Source organism: Macrotis lagotis, chromosome 5, assembly GCF_037893015.1.
Source record: "Macrotis lagotis isolate mMagLag1 chromosome 5, bilby.v1.9.chrom.fasta, whole genome shotgun sequence".
NCBI classification, from domain to species: Eukaryota; Metazoa; Chordata; class Mammalia; order Peramelemorphia; family Peramelidae; genus Macrotis; species Macrotis lagotis.
In genome coordinates, this window is record NC_133662.1 from 148,763,989 (window position 1) to 148,779,787 (window position 15,799).

Consider the following 15,799-nt stretch of genomic DNA (forward strand, 5'->3'; position numbering starts at 1 on the left):
ATTAATTTTAATGGTAATAATTATTTCACTACAAGTAGAATCTGATCCTGGAATCTGAAATATAATTTCTAATTATATAGCTTTGGGGCAATTCAATAAATGAATCTCCACCCCTCCCCCCAACAAAAAATTAAGGGTTGATATCATTTCCTAAAGGTAGGGTATTATTTAGCCTCACTCTGCATGAATAAATTTAATAGATTTTGTTAAGTTCAATAGGCTAGGATTTCTTTACATTTAATCAATCAACAAGCATATATTAAGAGCCTATTATGTGCATGGTAGCACATAACTACAAAAGTGAAATAATACCTATCCTCAAGTTTACAAATGTAAATCTGAGTGAGTGGAAGATAAAGTATCTTTGGCAGAAAATCAGTTCATCAGAGAGATGTTTGTGGGAAAAGACATTAAATTCCGATTTTGTATATGTTGAGTTCAAGGTGTCTACAGGAAATCCAGTTTGACATGTATATTTGACAGTTCATGATTTGGGAAAAGATCTCAGCAAAACTCTTAGCTGGGTGGGGCAACAGTAATAATTGAACCCATTAACAAAGACAATTGAATGCAAAATCCAAAGAATCTATTAATCAAAAAATGAGAGTAACTATGCTACTTCCTTAATCAGCTTAGGACTCATACTCCACCCAGGTTTAATTTTCTTTTCTAATTTCATAAAGATATTTCTTCACTATAGACTAAGTACAAAAAAGGCATCCAGGTGGCACTCTTGGATAATCTTAAAGGACTAAATCCCTATTTAGTTTCTATCTCCTATCCAAGGACTGGTGCTGGTCAGAGGCATTGTCAATAGCAGAACAGTTTAAAAAGATGTCTATATTCAATATCAATAGATATCAATTAATAAAGACGGTGCCACCTTCTGGTTTTATTTCTATTTGATTTTATATGAGCACTCTGATGTTATTTATTCCAATCGATATATCATGACTCCATTTGGATTTTTCTTTGGCAGAGCTACTGGAGTGGTTTGCCATTTCCTTCTCCAATTCCTTTTAAAGATTCAGAACTGAGGCAAACAGGGTTAAATGACTTGCCCAACATCACACATCTAGTTAATTATCTGAGGCAACATCTGAAATTTGAGAAGATTGTCCTGACTTCCAGGTGGGAACTCTCTCCATAGTGCTATCTATCTACCCTATGAGCACTTATAGTATGTAAGGCACTTCTAGAATGTAAAATAGTATATGGGGGTCTCAATAAAAAAAAAAAACCAGCTTTCTAGCTACTAAAAAAAACCCCCACAAAATCAACACCAGAGTTTCAACACAATAGGAAAAGTAAAATTGTTTAATGTTTGGCAGAATCCATAATAGGTCTCATAGATATACATAGGCAACCAAGGAAAAATGGATGTGTGAGGTTTCGGAAAGTATGGTTTTAAAGAAGAAATACTGGGCTGCCTGTAGAACACTAGGAAGGGAAGTATGAAATATTCATCAATTAATTCCAACTATTCAGGCAATTATCAGATTTAGTGTTGAACATTTTAATCTTTTAAGTATTGACAAATTAAAAAGAAGCAATTCATCCTCCTATATTGTTGAAAGGCAATGTGGTATCATTGATCTCCATCTCCATCTCCATCTCCATCTCCATCTCCAACTCAACCTTGGTGTGAGTTCAAATCCTGATGTGATTTGCCCAAGGTCACAGATGGAGTGAATATCAGAGGCAAGATCTGAACCTAGATTTACTGACCCTAAAGACAGTGTTTCTATTTGCCATGCTGTGACCATAAGGCAGAACAGCTAGGTGGCCCAGTGGATAGAATGCCCACCCTGGAGTCAGGAAGACTTGAGTTCAAATCCATCCCAGATACTTAGTAGATGTGTAACCCTGAGCAAGTCACAATCCTATTTGGTTTCTTACCTGTGAAATGAACTGGAGAAGGAAATGATGAACCACCCTAACATCTTTGCCAAGAAAACACCAAATGGAGTCACAAAGAGTTAGATACAACTGAAAAATGATTGAACTGATCATGAGAAATTCATTCCTATGCATAATATTTCTGTAACATGCTTCCTAAGCCTTATCATCCTATATAAAAGGAACATCATTATTCTCTGACTTTCCCAAGCATACAAAATTTCTTTATTAAAAGAGAGATCAAGTCTCAAGAGTTTGATTCCAAGTTCAATATTCTTTAACTAAGCCCCAGTGACTCTCCATTTTTCTTTCCTCATGAAGAGGGAGTGGTTCAAACTCATCTCCATAATTTCCTTCTGTGACTTGTAGTAGCTTGCTTAAGCTAAATCCAACATTAATTAATTCCCCATAAGGCATTCATCTAATGCTCTTTCATTTCTCAGAAGATTGGAAAGAAATGAACTTTGGGTGGAGTAGAGAACTCCATGTATGTGCTAATTTGAAGACTAAAATCCAACTCAGCATTTAAACTACACAAACAATTCAAATGGATTTATGGGAATATTTGGTTTTTTTGCATGTTTTGAGAAATGCAAATTTCAATTTAGTTTTTTTTAAACCCTTAATTTTCTTTAGTATCACTGCTATGCTTCTCTTTGCCTGGGTAGACTGTGCTTTTATCAGCAAATAAGTCACTGATGTAAGTAATGAAGGTGATAGTGACAGTCAAAGCATTTTGTAAGTAAGAGTGTAGAAATTTTATAAAATGATAAATATTCTAGCAAATTTCAGTAGAATGAAATTTATTGAGTACTGAGATTCAATTTGGGGCTTCATTTACATGGAAAAATCAGGAAACTAGACTGGATAATCTGTCAGAATTTTAGGATTTTATATATATATAAATTGACGTGCCCCCTTACTCCAATACCTTCAACTCCAAAATGACATACAATTTGTCCCAAGAATGGGGATGGAGGGAGAACTTCCAGGGGAACATGAACTTGCATAGCAAAGCAGGATTGAACTAGATATGGATCCGAAACCCAAGCTTACAAATATAAAGGACAAGAGGTACAGTGGAAAAAGTGATGGATTTAAAATTACAGAACCTGGTTCAAATCTCAACTCTGCCATTTACTACCTTTAGGGCCATGGGATAGGAAACTAAACCTTAGTTTCCTCATCTATAAAATGATGGAATAGGTCTATATAGCCTCTAAGGTCTCTTCAAGTCTTAAATCTATGATCTTAGGAAATGCCCTCTGTTTTCAGCAAACCCTTGTGTTTCATGGCACCTGGTACAGTAATTAATATCTCCATCTAAATAACAGGACAACCTGTCATGACAGTGTCTTTTCTTTCATCAAAACTGATTAGTTCACTTGCATCAAAAAACACAGATAAACACCAGGTCCTATAATTAGACTCATTCCTCCCTCCCTTCAAAAAGCAATATATGTCTATTCTCTTATAGGTCACTGTTTATATGTTCACACTGCAACATCATTCATAAAATCTTGACCTCTATAAAAACTGAAACTGAGAAAGCAGAGAATGAGGACCCAATCTTTTTGGGAAATTTGAGATCTCTTGATATAAATCCACAAATACTTTTTCCTTAGAGATTAAATTGTATAGAATTATAAGTAAGAAGCGAAATAAGCTATCATCACTATTACTACTTTCTAAGTTCTAAATATCATATGAATCATGTATTCATCAATATTGTATACATTCCATCAGTTTAGTTTTAGTTATGAGATCATGTTTAGAAAACAAGACTGTGGCAAATTGGCAGGTCAGTTGCTCAAGTCAAGAAATACATATTTCCACAGGTGATTCTGCTGAAATAGAGGTTAACAAAGGAGGTATTAGTTTTTATGGTGTGTCATGGACTTCTTTAGAAGTTTGGTGAAGCCTGCACATTTGCTCAGAATATTGTTCTTAACTGTAAAATAAATAAAATTACAAAGAAATTCAATTATATCAAATACAACTACAATTATTTAAAGTGCATAAATCTCAGATTTAGACTCCTGGAAAAATGATGAAACACAATGTTTTTTTTTTGTTTGATTTTACTGGTGTTGGAAATTCCAAGCACAAAAAAATTTTTCTCACTTCTGCAAATCATTAACTATTCTATGACTTAAAGTCTTTTGGGCACCACAAAGTTATACAACTTACTCATGGTTAAAAAACTTGTATGTGTCAGATTTGAATCTAGATCTTCCTACTCCCAAAGTTAATTCTTTGTCATTTATGTGAAGCTGCCTCTTGAAAATTTAATTAGAATTTCAACTAAGGAATCACAAAGTATTGTTATTTTGATTTCATCTTTCCTTAATTTTAAATCTCACAGAGATATTTTCAAAATTGCCATTCAATAGGTTTAGAAGCCCTGACCAATGAAGTATGTGGGTGTGTTGGAATCATAGACTAGGAAAAATAGGTAGTATTCTAGAATACAGTCAATATCAAAAAAAAATTTGCAAAGGGCTAGAACAAGATGAATATAAAAATTTATGATTTAATTGACATAAGTCTATAAAGTCCTATCCTTGTTTAAACAACAACAGTACAAGTATAGAATAGGAAGATATGAAAAAAATCTAGGGGGATTTGAGGGTAACAACATAGCAAACAAAAACATAGTGCTCAGACTAAGTAAAGTTTCACAGATAAAGTTCCCAGTTTACTATATTCAGTTTTGGAGATAAATATCTTTTAGATATTAAATTAGAGAAAATTAGGAAATGGTCACTGGGATGTTGACTGGGTTGGATATCATGCCATAAAGCACCGATTGAAGAGGCAGAAGACAGCCTAATAGCTGAGTTGTTTTTCTTAGCCCCAGAAGACAGAACTAGGAACACTGGATTTCCAATCTATTGCTTTGGTGATTGGGTGCTTAATTGGAATGAATGTCAGTATGATCTTTCTCTGGTATTAGATGGTATTAGAACTGTACCAAATTCTAAAGGGATATCTTGAAACATTCCCTTTCATTTAGAGGTTTTAGACAAATGTTGGATGAATTTCTATTTGATTATAGGTTGTACAAGATGATTTCTGAGATCTCTAAAATTCTAAAATTTCACATTCCTGGGAATGTTCAACTTGGGAGAGAACTTGAAAATCCAGCATTCTTAATTTTATAAATGAGGAAAATAAGACTCAGGGATATTGTGACTTATCCAAGGTCACATATATAGTGACTGGCAAAGTCAGTGCCTGACTGCCACTATAAGACTGTCTATCGTAGTACTCTGTCTATTATGTACCAAGACCTAAAATTAGAGGGGGAAAAATAAGAATAGCATCTTATTAAGATTATTTTCTGACTTTCTTTTAATGTCTGCTCTGATAAGATTATACCTTTGAAGTAGATGACTTAAAAGAAACCAAGTGCTTCACCTCTAACCTGGGGAAAGTTGCCATTAATTTAAATCTCAAAACAAACCAAAAAGACACAACATATTTTTATGCTTTGATGATACATAATGTTGACTGTGGTTGCATTTTCAGGCAACTGAATTTAGATGGGATGTTGAATGATTCTGAAACAGGGTACATGCCAAGTACAAACAATCCCATAACTAGAGGGACAGAGCATCAGAGTAGGATCAACATCATAAATGCCGTGACTAAAATGGCCACAGATTTGTCCTGGTGATGAACTACCTTCTCCTCCCAGGTGTTATCTCTTCCCTATGGAATATATTCCTTTCCTGTCCTTAGTTATGACTTGAATCCTAGCTGTGGGCAGAAACTGTTTAGTACATTGTTCATACTTAGCACCCTTTGTAACAAGAATAACCAAACTTAAAAAAAAAAAAACTTGTTATCCCCTAATCTTGCAAATTTATTCTTATTTTTCAAAAAGAAAGGACTTTGAAAAATTTTTTCAAAACTGCATTGGAAGGAAATGCTTTCTAAAAAAAAGCAATTTTTTAAGCTACATCCAAGTATAATCTAATTATTTTCAGTCCTCCTTTTCAAATTAAAAAGAGAAAGGCTATAACCTTCTACCAACTGAGAAAATGTTTACTAATACTTGTATGTGTCATTTAAATTACCTCTGTTCTTTCAAGGTTCAAAGTATTGAAAGTATTCTGTGGTTAGTTCAACCACACCCTATTTAAACAAAATTAAAAAAGTTCAACCTAGCAGTACACTAAAGAACAACAACAACCAAGAGTTTAGTCCTTTTTTTCATCAGATAGATCTTTCTAAAAGCACATCAAACCAAGTCATGCTCAAGTAGGATTGAATCTGATGGTTTTTCTCAAGACTTCTACCAATCGTTTTTCTAAACAGGAGACTGTAGTGTTTGTTTACTATGTGTCTTTGAAAATCTTTTTGGTTTGTTTCTTTCCTTTTTTAATTAATACTCTTTTTTTCACTCCCTTCCAACTCACCATTGCCCCTCTCCCCAACCAAAAAGAAACATAAAACCTCTGAAACAAGTAGGCATAGTCAAAGCAAAACAAAATATCACTTTGGGCTATAGCCAAAATATGTCTATTGGAAGTCCATTAGATTTCTTTTATTCATATTTCAAAAAAAAGTTAAAATTCTAAATAGTATGTGGAATTATATTATTTCAATGGAATTTATTCCTCTTTCTGAAACTATATGGGTTTGGGGTTTTTGTTTTTCCATTCAGTCCCTAGTTTTATCATTTTTCCCAATTTACCCCAGGCCTGAAAGATACCAGGATCCCTTTTGAAGGAATTATAGGAGAGAGTCTTCTAAATATTTGCATAGGAAGTAAACAAGAACTTCAACAAAGATGATCTGGTGAGATGCTCTGGTATTACAGACTTAGAGGTCTAAATTGAAAAATCACAGCAGGCAATGGAAAAGGACATAGACCTTCATTTTCTCCTCCTCCTCCTCCTCCTTCTTCCTCTTCTTCTTCTTCTTCTTTTACTTCTTCTTCTCTGACACTTATCAGGTATGGTTAGGAAGGCCTTATTATTACCAGTTAACAAGTATTTAAGCACTAAAGCTAAGGCAACTAGTGGCTCAGTGGATAAAGGTGTCAGGTTTTGAATAGAAAGACTCATCTTCCTGAGTTCAAATGTGGCCGTACATATTTATTAGCTGTGAGACCCTGGACAAGTCATTTAATGCTTTTTGCCCCACTTTCCTCCTCTGTCATAGGAACTAGAAAAAGACATAGAAAACCACTCCAGTATCATTGCCAATAAAACCCCAAATGAAGTCATGAAAGTCAGACATGACTGAAACAAATGAACAATAAAAAGCACTGAGATTGCTTCTCCCCTGACAAAGTAACAGTATCATCTTATAAATCCTTGGCACATATGGTGTAATTAAAATTGGTAAAGTGAATGACTTGGAACCACACAGGTGTTTCTTCTTTTGTTACTGCAATCAAGTTAGCATTCATTGTGATCTGTATAAACTAGAGATGAGATACTAGTTCCATTTCAGCACTGAAACACTTGTATGTAGAAATCACATTGTACACCAGGAAAGAGGAGTCAGGATATATTGCACTGGGATGATTTTCTGATTTTCTGACTTTGAAACCTGTAACCAGTATGACCTTGTGCAAATTACATAAGTTCTCTCAACTTCAGTCAAACCTTTAGATGACTTCCAAACTCTGCCACGCCCCAAGCTCTGATCTGTTCACCTCAAAGTTTCCTTCCGACTCTAAATCTATGACCCATCATCTGCCATCACTGAACTTCTAGTCACCACTGTAGTCAAAAACTGCTTTACATAATATTTGAATTCCATTTCCTAACAAAAGAAACAAACAGCAGTTTTAAAGAATTTGCTATTTAATCAGTGGATACAAAGACAGGTCAGAAAAACCGAGGTTCCTCTGAACAAACTAACTCACTTGCAAACAAAGAATTCAATGCATTCCTTAAAACAAGAGCCAACATGATCTCACTTTTTAAATTACTGAAGGACCTGCTAAAATTATACTTGTGAGAACTGGACCAGAGAAAACATTTTTAAGACGGAGAAAAAAGGAGAAAGGGAAAATTCTTGGAGTTGAATCTGTGTCTCCTTTGAATCAAGGGCTATTCACCAGAACAGGGGTCTTGCCTTCCCCAGCTCCTACCCACTCACCATAGTCCATAAGGCTTCCGCACTCTTCATAGGCACCAGTGCCCCCATTCTCATTGTCCCCTGGACATTTCCACCAGAGGGATGAAGTCTGAGAGCCATCCTCAGCCTCCAGCCAGCCATTTCCAGCGAGGGCAATGATGTCAAAGACAATGGCACTGAGCAGAAGCAGGGGTAGGATCCACCGACAACGGTCACAGGCCAGGCCACAGCGCAACATTGTGCTGGACGCTCCAGGGAGCTGAGGCCGAAGGAGGAAAGGACAGGATTCCAGAAAGGAGAGAGAAGTGGGCAGCTGGGAGTTCTGGCAGGACTGACTACTTTAGGAAAAGGGGGAAGTATTTAAGGAGGAAAGTGTATGCATAAAAGGCTTTGTGGTCAGCAACTAGGAAGCTCCACCTAGATTCCTAATGACTAAGAAAAATATGCACATCCAGAGGTGAGCTCTCAGACAGGGATAGGCTAAAGTCAAGCAAGGTTCAAATTACACGGTGAAGGAGACCATGATTTAATCCTTTCCACAGTAAAATCAGGAACTAAACCTGTGTCTTCACATTCATGCAGACAGGTGGCAATGTAGGAACACAGATGAGGAAGGCTCTGGGATATTCTTCAGTAGAAAGAAAAGATCTTCTAGGACTCCAAAAGCACAAAAAGGAGAATTGTTAGTTAAAGTAGAAATGATTTTTATGAAAAGGTAAAAAAAAAATGCCTGTATTTCCGGAAAAGTACATCTGAGAACCAGGGAGCAATCCAATCATAGCTGGTGTTTCTTTGCATTTCTGAAGCTGTAGTTAGACTTAAAGGTCTTATTTTTCTTAGTTTGGGACTTTATTCATGGAAATAGGTCCCTCGGTATCAATTCTTCTCTCTTTAAATGGTTACTTTTAATCTGTGACCTTGGATCACCCTTCTACCAAATTCAAAAGCTATTTTTACATCCTCATCTATCTTGAAATTTCATTTCAATGGCATAAGTAGAAATAAAGGAGATCGGATTTAGCTCCATTTGTGAAACATCAGATGAAATACCCAAAATTAGAGATCCAAGGCAGAATCAGGTCTCCAGCTATATAGAAAACCCAACTCTCCTCTCATAAAAGAAAATCAAGGTCTCAAATTCAGGTGTCCTCTTTGGTTAGTAAACTACCATCATGCCTCCTGATTTTCTAAGATTCTCTATACTTCAGAATCTTCTGCCAAGGAAAAGTTCAGTTATTTGCTTTCTTCTCCTTTTCTAATTCTGTAACTGCCTTGATAAGCAGCTATAATTTAAAAGGGAGATTTATATAAATTCATAAATTTATATAATTTATATAAAATTTATAAGTAATATATATATATATATATATATATATATGTTTGCTTCCCTGAGAGAAAATGCAAGTGGTTTAAAATAAAAGGTATGTATTTAAAAAAATAAAATGACTAGATTTATTTTCAAAAATACATTTCAAAGTGTGGAATGGAACTGGGTATGAAATGTCTCTGAAGTTTTGCTTCTTGCTGTGGAAGATGTAGAAAATGAGAAAATGTACCAATTCTAGATTGGTCCTTATGATGGAAAATGTTATGCTAGATAATTGGTTACTGAGCCAGAAAGAGCCTCAGATGTCTCCACCCTCCCTTTTGGAGCCACCATCTCTAGATAGATTTAGCAATAACTTTCCCTTAGATTTCTAGAAAGTGTCAGGAAAGAATTTATCTTCCACTCCCAGCATCAAGGGCAAAGAGATGTGTTGCCTAGGGGAGTCCAAGAATAGATCTCTAGGCCCTGGATGCCTCTTCAGTTTTGTACTGTTCTTTGACCAGTCTCAAGTCACCAAACAGCAATCATGAGGAACAGATATTTCCAACCTTGGAGATGATCCAATGAGTTCAAAACCCCAGGAATTGCTGAGTGTGAGTTGCCCAATGGGAGGTGCTTCCTTTCTTTAACTGATTCTCAAAAGGAAAGCTAGAAACCCAGGAAGATCATTCCAAATCTGAAGGAACTGAAGAGTCATACATAGCTACCCTCCAAAGATCTGGATTTTGTGAGTTGCCTTTCTATAGAAGAATCTAAAGTGAATGTGAAATAGCTATTCAGAAGTTCCATAAAAGTGACTTTATCTCTTGGAACAACATAATAGGTGTGATGGGTTATTGCTTTTAAGAATGAATTATTTTGTGCTCTAGATTGAAGGGGGTTTATTCTTAAGCACTGCAGGGGAATGTGAAAGGCACTTGAACTACCATATAGTGGTTAAATTTATTGATATATACTGCTAGAAATTAAAATAACATGACTTATTATGAAAAGCTGTGTCCTCACAGACCCCCTGAAAAGTATCAGAGACCCCTAAGACTTAGAACCACTGGTGTATTGGATGGAAAGTTGACTTCATAGTCAGGAATAAATTGTTATCCCATCTCTGAGATATACTGACTGTGACTTGAGTCATAAACTTATTCTCTTGATATCCCAGAGCATTCTAAATTGCAGAGTAAATGCTGAGTTGCATTGGAAGATTAGTTTCCTCACTGGACATTCATAATATTAATAAGATTACAAGTCTGGGAAAACAAAAACAAAACAAAACAGATAAGAATAAAGTACAGTCAATTTTTTAAAAATGAATATCTTTAAAATTTACAAAGAATCTTATAGTTAATTCTGATGTTCATCTTTAGTTCCAGGATATTTAATATACTTTCCCTGTATTCCTCTTGCCTAAAATTCTTAATCTGTCTATAAGCCTTGATATTAACTCATTTTGAGTTCCATAGCAGTGGATCTGTCTGAATAGAAATGTAGTTCACTATCCTGAGAATTGACAAAGAGTATATAGAGTTAGGTAGGCACTTCATTCATAAATCCTCTTAGTTTGGTCATTTTGAATACAAAATACATTCTTTTTATCCTTATTTCCAAAATCTTAATGAACAATGCCTCTTAGCTTCAAAGAGGTCTGTCCCAAACTTCAGGACTTGCCCCATCTGGATGTTACAGTTCTTTGGATTCATTCATCTTTCTTTTCTAAACCACAATAGGATTCTATAGACCAAATCTTTTGACCAACTTAACCTTCAATGGAAAGCTCTCTTCTTTCAACTATGCAACTGGCATAATAGAGAAGTAGAATAGTTGATCTCTAAGAACTAAAAAACTGAAGCTGATGCAAATAATCCTAACAAGAACACCAACCTTTGCCTTCCTTCCCTTATCAGAAGCTACCTTGGCTATTACTGGCAAAAATATCATCTTGTTGTTCATGGTCTTCCTTTGCTCCCATATCTGATCCTCTGCAACTAACCAAGTGCTACACACACACACACACACACACACACACAGAGAGAGAGAAAGCACAAGTTTCTTAGCTATTCTTGCTAAACTAGGTCATTTATTGTGGGTGTATAGTTGATTATTTCTTTTTTTAAAAAAAAAGTTTATTTTTCCCCAGTTACATGTAAGGCAATTTTTAACATTCATTTAAAAATGTGGAGTTCCAAATTTTCTCTCTCCTTTCCTCTCCTCTCCTCCTGCCTGAGAGAGTAATTTGATACAGGTTAAACATGTTCAATCATGCAAAATATATTACCCTATTAGTTATGTTAAGGGGCTCGGATCCTAAGGGGAAAAAAAACACCAAAAATAACATAAAGTGAAAAATAGTATGCTTCAATCTGCATTCAGATTCCATTAGGTCTTAGACTTAATTTTTTTTTATCATGAGTCCTTTGAAATTGTCTTGAATCACTGTATTGCTGAAAATAGCTAAGTCATTCACTTTTGATCATTGCATAATATTGCTGTTACTATGTATAAAATATTTCTGGTTCTGCTCTCTTCACTTTGCATTAGTCCATATAAGTCTTTCCAGATTTTTCTGAAATCCACTACTGATCATTTCTTATAGTACATTCCATCACTAGCATATACCACAATAGTTGATTATTTTCAAACAAAAGAGGGGAAAGCAACTCTTCCCTGCAGTAATAATGTGATTCTAAGCTACCTTTGTGATTAAATTTGCTGAACACCTGTGCTTTTTGCTCCTCTGTTTTGTATATCCCTGTCTTGTGCACTGGACTCTATCTAGTACAAGTTGCAGAGTTGGCCAAAGGATTGCTGTGATCAATCAACATTTAATTTAATTTCATTTTTTGGTCTTTTGCAAGGGGTTAAGTGACTTGCCCAAGGTCACACAGCTAAGTAATTATTAAGTGTCTGAGACTGTATTTGAACTCAGGTACTCCTGACTCCAGGGCTTTTGCTCTATCCACCATGCCACCTAGCTGCCCCTCAATAAGCATTTTATTAAAAACATATTATGTACTAGTTACTATGCCAGGTGCTTGGGATACAAGGAGAAAAATGAATCAGATCCACTTAATTCCTATCTTCAATCATATGTTTTTGGGTTTTTGAGGGAGGCAATATGTCCATAGATGAGAATATTAATAAATACAAGATAAATTTTTTTTGGGGGGGGAGAGAGAAGAGGACACTAGCAGTTTATGAGATCAGGAAAGGCTTTAAATGAAAGATAATGCTTGAGCAGAGTTTTGAAGGAAATAATGGATTCCAAAAATCAGGAGTGAAGTGGGGAGGCATTCTAGGCAGAGGGGACATTTGTGGAACTAAAACATTGTATGTAAGGAACAGTATGAAGCCTATTTGGCTGGAACTTCAAGTATACAAAGGGGAATAATATATAATATGATGTAAAAGGGAGCTGGAGCCAGGTTATCAAGGTCTTTAAAAGTCAAGCTGAGGAAATTAAATTTAACCCTGTTGGTAATAGAGAGCACTTGGAATTCATGGAATAGTGAGTGACTTGATCAGTGCCTTGGAAATTTCATTCAGCAGCTGGAGGACTGATTGAAAAGAGGAGAGACTAGAGGAAGATAGCCCAATTAGATCACTACTAGGTCTGCTGCTACAGCAGCACAGGCAAGAGATGATGAAGTTCTGAACTATCAGAATAGAATCAAGGGAACAACAGTAGGAGATATTGCAGAGGCAGAAACAAGGGGAGGCTACCAGTTGAATATTCAGAGTTAGGGAAAATGAAGAGATAAGGAATACACTGAGGTTTGCAAATACTGAGGGTTTTAATGAGTGGTGGTATATTAGTGTAAACAGTAAAATTGGAAATGAAATGGGTTTGATGTTAAATGATATTTAATTTTTTAATTTATTTCATTTTTCAATTACATTTAAAACAATTTAACATCCATTTAAAACAATTTTTGAGGTTCAAATTCTTTCCCTTCCTCCTGCTCCTCTCCCATCTATTGTTTTTATATTAGTCATGTTACAAAAGAACACACACACACACACACACACACACACATACACATAACGAGAAAAATAAAAGTAAATGAAAAAAGTACACTTCAATCTGCATTCAAGAGTTCATCAATTCTCTCCTTGGAGGTAGCATTTTCATCCTGGTCCTTTGAAACTGTCTTGGATTATTGTCTTGATCAGACTAGCTAAGTCCTTCAGTTGATCATCATCGGTTGATCATCTCTACAGTATTGCTGATATTATGTACAATGTTCTCCTAATTCTGCTCACTCCATTTTGAATCATTTCATTTAAGACTTTCCAGGTTTTTCTGAAATCATCCTGCTCATCATTTTTTTAATAGCACAGTAGTATTCCACCATAATTACATATCCCCCAGTTGATGGACATACCCCTAGATGTTCAATTTTTTGCCATCACAAAAGAGTTGCTATAAATAGTTTTGTACAAATAGACCCCTTACTCTCTTCTTTGATCTCTTTGATATACAGACCTAGTGCGGTAATTCTGGGTTAAAGGGAATGAACAGTTTTATAGACCTCTGGGCAAATGTCCAAATTATATTTCAATATGGTTAGACCAATTTAAAATTCCAAGTTTTATGTTTTGGGGAAAGAAAATGAGCTTAGTTTTGGACATAGTGAGTTCAAGATAACTGTGGGACAACCAGTTTGAAATATACAATAGTCTAGCCATTCTAGCAATATTGGAAAGAGGCTCCAAAAGTTACTAAACTGGCCATATTGCGACTAGGTCTACACATAATGTAAAAAGCTTAAATAACATGGGAAAAGACTCATATGTATGAAGATATTTATAATAGGGTTTTTTGTTTATTTGTTGTTTGTTTTGTAGTCATAAAAACTGGTATCTATCAGTTAAAGTAAGGCTAAATAAAGTATGGGAACATGGTGCAATACTACTGTGCCATAAGAAATGACAAAAGAATAGCTTCAGAGAAAAATGGAAAAGACTGGGAAATGATGCAAATTTAAGTGTGCAAAGAAAGAATAGTTCATACAACAAAAACACAATAAAGACAAATTTGAAAAACTTAAGAACACTGATAAATGAAATATCCAACAACAATTCCTGGGAACATGATTATCGCATTACTCTCTCCTAGTTTTCTTCTTACCTTTATCAGTCTACTTTTTCTCAGCCTCCTTTGGTAGATCTTTATCCAGGTCATGCCTACTAATCATGAGTATCCCACAGGAATCTCTCCTGGGTCCTTTTACTCTTCTTGCTCTTGATGATCTCATCACTTCCCATAGATTTAATTGCTATCTCTCTACAGTTGATTTTCAGACCTAACTGTCCTACTCTAACCTTTCTGCTTCCTCCAGTCTTGTATCAACTGTCTTTCAGACATCTCTAACTGGATGTCCAATAGACATCTTGAAATCATCATGTTGAAAACTGAACTCAATCTTTCCCTTCAAACCCTCTCCACTTCTAAAATATCCTATTACTACTGAGGCATCGCTACCCACCCAGGTATCTAGACTCAAAAGCTACCTCTTATCTTCCTTCTCTCTCTTCCCTCTCATATCCAATCTGCTACCAATGTCCATCAATTTTACCTATGTAATATCTCTCATCTTGCTACTGCCACCATTCTCATGCAGTTTCTCATTTCTTCATACCGGTCTATTGCAATAGCATGCTGGTTGGTTTACTCATCACAAGCCTTTCTTCCACATAGTCTATCTTCCACACAGTTGCCAACATGATTTTCCTAAAACAGGTTCAATCATGTTACTCCTACTCAATAAATTGTAGGGGTTCCCTATCACTTCCAGAATTAAATGCAAATTTCTTTGCTTAACATTCAAAATTCCTCATAACCAACACACTCACACACCTTTGCAGTCTTCTTATAACTTATATATCTCCCTTTTTCTTCACCCATACACATACTCCTTGATTTTCAGTGACTAGTTCTTTTTGCTAGTCCATGAATAGGACACTCCATTTATGCATGGAATACACTCCTCTTATCCACCTCCTGATTTTCCTAGCTTTCTTCAAATCCCAGTTAAAATCCCACCTGCTACAGAAGTCCTTACATATTTCTCTTAATTTTATTACCTTTCTTCACCTGTTTATTTCATATTTATCCTGTATATCCCTCATTGTTGTTTACATGTTGTCTTCCCCCCATTGAATTGTTAGCTCCTTGAGGATAGGCACAAATGCTAATCCATCACTTAGCACAGTGTCTGGCAAGTAGTAGATACTTAATAAATATTATCGATAAACTGACTAACATCTTAACAGAGAGTTAATAGACTTAAAATGTAAATTGAGAGTTGTATTTTTGTGTATGGCCAAATGCAAATATATTATGCTTGATTATAATATGTGCCAGAAGGAATCATGTTTTTTTGTTTGTTTTTAGGTTTTTTCAAGGCAAATGGGGTTAAGTGGCTTGCCCAAGGCCACACAGCTAGGTAATTATTAAGTGTCTGAGACCAGATTTGA

General features: G+C 35.4%; 1 protein-coding gene across 2 annotated transcripts in view; it reads right to left on the minus strand.

Moving 5' to 3' along the window:
- Nucleotides 1-15,799, minus strand: part of PERP (p53 apoptosis effector related to PMP22) — a 33,217-nt gene that overhangs the window by 11,391 nt on the left and 6,027 nt on the right. The window contains exon 1 of one of the 2 annotated variants that reach the window (XM_074187683.1): nucleotides 8,020-8,509. The exons of the other annotated variant lie outside the window; for it this stretch is intronic. Coding sequence (XP_074043784.1) covers nucleotides 8,020-8,236 — 217 coding nt within the window. The 5' untranslated portion in view covers nucleotides 8,237-8,509. Of the gene's footprint in view, nucleotides 1-8,019; nucleotides 8,510-15,799 lie in introns of those variants that run through there. 2 annotated transcript variants of the gene reach the window in all.